The following is a 3845-nucleotide window of genomic DNA, read 5'->3' on the forward strand; positions in this document are numbered from 1 at the left end:
TCACGACGAGTCAGCGGAGTGGATGTGCAGCGATACACGAGGCTGTTGCTGCTCCTTCTAGATTTGGGGGGTTCTTGTTCCGAACACTTCGGGGAACCTAGTGAGCCTCCGTTTTCTGCATCATATCACCCGGTTCGAGGATATAGCCAGCTACAGCTGGGGTGGTGCTGTCCTCTCATTTTTGTACAGGCAGATGTGTCGGGCTTCCATGGGCACACAGAGAGACGTTTGTGGCTTCCTGCCGCTTCTACAGGTGACAACATATTCAACGAATATGTCCGTTAGTTACAATTCTACGTAGTTATAGTTTATCTGACACTATACATCAACTTTCTATGTTAGGTTTGGGTCTATGAGCGATTTCTGCAGCTTCGGCCACCTCTACCACAGCTACCGGCTAATGTAGACATTCCGAATCTCCCTCTAGCTTGTAGGTGGGTTATGCGTCGTAGACTTGAACGAGAGTATGATGCCCATCATAATCTCCCCCGCATCAGGGATGTCTTGGATTTGCTGGAGGACGCACAGGTGAATATCTAACTAAACGTACCAGTTATTGTTTAATTTAGTGTTGCGCATACTAACGGTTTGTGTTGTTATTTGATAGTTCATCTGGACGCCGTACAGCGAGGAGGTGATAGGTACCCTGCCAGCGTATTGTACGTTCGGCCGACATATTTGGAGGGCTTCTGTCCCTCTCACATGCCTCGATATTGTGGAGCATCATGCCTCAGAGCGGGTTTTTCGTCAGTTTGGCCTGCCGCAGCCTATACCGACTCCGCCTGCATGGCATCCTTTACATTATGAGAGGGATGATCGGTCTAGGGTGGACGACACATTTATTGACTGGCTTAACGCCCAGCTGGCTATTTGGGACAGGCGAGGTGACTTAAACCCCACTCCGCAGCACTTTCCTATTGAAGGTTATATGCAATGGTACCGCACTGTTTCCCGACTTTTTATCGGGAACCCAGTTCATCAGGCAGAAGGTCGGTACGTCTCATAAGCCGGGAGACACGAGGCTCTGGTATGTTTTCTGTTATAATTAATTATATACCTGTAATTTCGTGCCAAATACGTAGTTTAAATTCTTTACTTTTGCGCAGACGATTGGATTGCATACGGTCTATCGTATGGGGCAGCAGATGCAGAGTTATGTCCACGATCCTGTGGTCATGCAGGACTACAGTCGTCGATTCATGGATTTGGCTGCCCAGACATTGCAGCGAGCCCGATCGGATCAGCGTTTAGCACACGAGGCTGATTATATTGACCCAGCCACGTACCAGCGAGGTCATGGTATCCCACGAGGTGGTGGTGCCCGACGAGGTGGTGGTGCCCGACGAGCTGCTGGTGCCCGACGACCTCGTGCTGCCCGAGGAGGTGGTGTTCAGCAGGGGGGCCATGATGCTCCTGATGATGATGTTGCTGCTGATATGGCAGGTGGCATGCACGAGACTGACATGCCATCTTACAGCCTGGGAATTTTTGACACTCCAATGCCATCACAGATGACCCCATCGGGTCAACTATTGATCACGGGCTCGGATTTTCAAGGAGCTGATTGGGGTAGATATTTCCCTGGCCCGTCTACCACTGATGAGGGTCGACCGACCCGAGATTTATTTAGTGGGCGCCGACTGAGTTATGGCAGCTCTTCACATGCGCAAGTATGAGTTTATTAGTATTGAATTTGAATTTGTTTTAACTATAACTTATTTATTTTGTTACACTATATTTAATTTCCTTATTTCAGGCTTCATGTGATGCTGCGACAGATGACTACATTCAGGATCCAGACACGATTATGGTAAGATAATATAAATTGTTATGAATTATTTATGAATTATTATGTAGTTTTCTAAACTAAGTTTTATATTATTATGTAGCATTCTACTGGACCTGACAGCACCATCGATACATGTCATCCTGCGCCGCATCCGGCTATAAGGAGAAAACTTGATGATGATGATCCTGATAGCGTACCCGGGCGGGAGGGGATACGCTTCAGGCCGACGGCTACATTGAGACACACCGGATGCGGGACACATTGAGTCGGCCTTCCTTTTTTTTTATTTGGTGTAAATAATATTTTTGTACACATTAACAACAATATTTAATTGAATATATCCATTACTTTTTTTAGTTCTCCATGTGTTTTATTGTTTCGTATAACAACACAAGCATTTAAACTTAAATGCCACTAATTAAAATAAATTTCAGTACAACAAACAAGGAAAACATAACAACAACACAAACACAAACATAACACGCCAACATAATAAAAATACATAAAATATGAAAAATACACTAAGCACATACAGGCCATTATTTAGTCCCGGCTGCCATTTATTCTCCGCTTCAACCACTTAAATCGTTGTTCCATTTGTTCTTTTTCTTCTTCTAACTCTTTCACTCTCGCCTTCACCTCCGCAAGTTCCCGTTTATATTTATCGTTGTTCTTCTAGTGTACCTAACTACCATGAGTTGATGTTGTAATAATTAGTAATATGTGTATGTTGCTGATTTATGAAATAAAATATGCTGTAATAAAATTAATTTTTCCAGATCCATTACATTACCACTCTCTATATATAAGAAATAAAGATACTTTGACATTAACATAATTCAACTTTCACAATATTTGGTTTTCGATTCTAGATAATGGAAAGAAATATCAGTTCACTTATTTCACCTTTCTTTCGTTATTTTTTTCCTCTAGGAATATTTAAATGTAACACGAATTTTCATTAGTATTGATGTTGTTGTTCTTGTCGAACTGAAAAAGCTGACCAGCTGACATAAAGTAGTCTGTTCAACATCATGATATGCAACACGCTTAAATTATAGCGCCATTATCACCTGGTTATTGTGTGTTGTCTCTGCGAACTGAAAAAGCTGACACGACTGACATAAATAGTCTTGTCAACATCCATGATATGTAACACGCTACACTAACTATAGCGCATTATACCTGGCGCTTATGTGTGTGTTGTTTGTCAACTGAAAAGAGTGACCAGCTGACAAAGTAGTCTTGTCAACATCATGATATGTAACACGCTACAATGATATAGCGCCATATACACTGCCTTGATGGCATGTTTGGTGTCTTGTCAAACTGAAAAGTCTGACCAGCTTGACATAAGTAGTCTTGTCAACATTCATGATATGTAACACGCTAAATATAACGCCATTATACCTGGCGTTATGTGTGTGTTTGTCTTGTCGAACTGAAAAAACTGACCAGCTGACATAAATATTTGAACATCCAATCAGATACAACACGCTAAATATAGCGCCATTATACCTGGCGTTATGTGGTGTTGTCTTGTGCTAAATATAGCGCCATTATACCTGGTGTATGTGTGTGTTTCTCTCGCCTATAAATAAACGGGTTCATTGTTTAGTCATTTTGTTGTGCTTAAAATTTACTAAACGCAAATATTTCATTAAAAGAAAGATTTTTTTTTACTAAAAGGAAAATATTCACAAATGTCTCAACCTCTTCGTCCACCAATGCTACTGTGGAAAAGCATGCGTGTAATGAACAGTTGCTGGGAAGGGTCGTTGATGTTGGACGCCGCTACTGGCACGTATGAACCAGTTGTACAAGGTTCCCGCGAACCTATGTGTGAGTTGATGAATGGGTTGACTAACCATTGTTATCAGGAATGCTACAGAGAAACACTGCAATCTCTTCATAATAAGTTGGTTATGCAACTGGAGTACAAAGAGGAAATGCGATTAGAATTTATTACCAGAAATGAGGGAGAAACTAAAAGGCAGGTAGAGATGACAAAATGGAGAGCGAATGGAATTGTGAAGGCACAGAAAGGAACGTAAAA

At 41.9% G+C, this 3845-nt stretch overlaps 1 protein-coding gene across 1 annotated transcript in view; it reads left to right on the forward strand.

Moving 5' to 3' along the window:
- Positions 1–1006, forward strand: part of LOC109216221 (serine/threonine-protein phosphatase 7 long form homolog) — a 6268-nt gene extending 5262 nt beyond the window's left edge. The window contains exons 2-4 of the mRNA XM_019380355.1: positions 151–253; positions 343–528; positions 608–1006. Coding sequence (XP_019235900.1) covers positions 151–253; positions 343–528; positions 608–1006 — 688 coding nt within the window. The remainder of the gene's footprint in view (positions 1–150; positions 254–342; positions 529–607) is intronic.
- Positions 1007–3845: the final 2839 nt, after the last annotated feature.

The sequence above is a fragment of the Nicotiana attenuata genome, unplaced genomic scaffold, assembly GCF_001879085.1.
Source record: "Nicotiana attenuata strain UT unplaced genomic scaffold, NIATTr2, whole genome shotgun sequence".
Classification (NCBI taxonomy): domain Eukaryota; kingdom Viridiplantae; phylum Streptophyta; class Magnoliopsida; order Solanales; family Solanaceae; genus Nicotiana; species Nicotiana attenuata.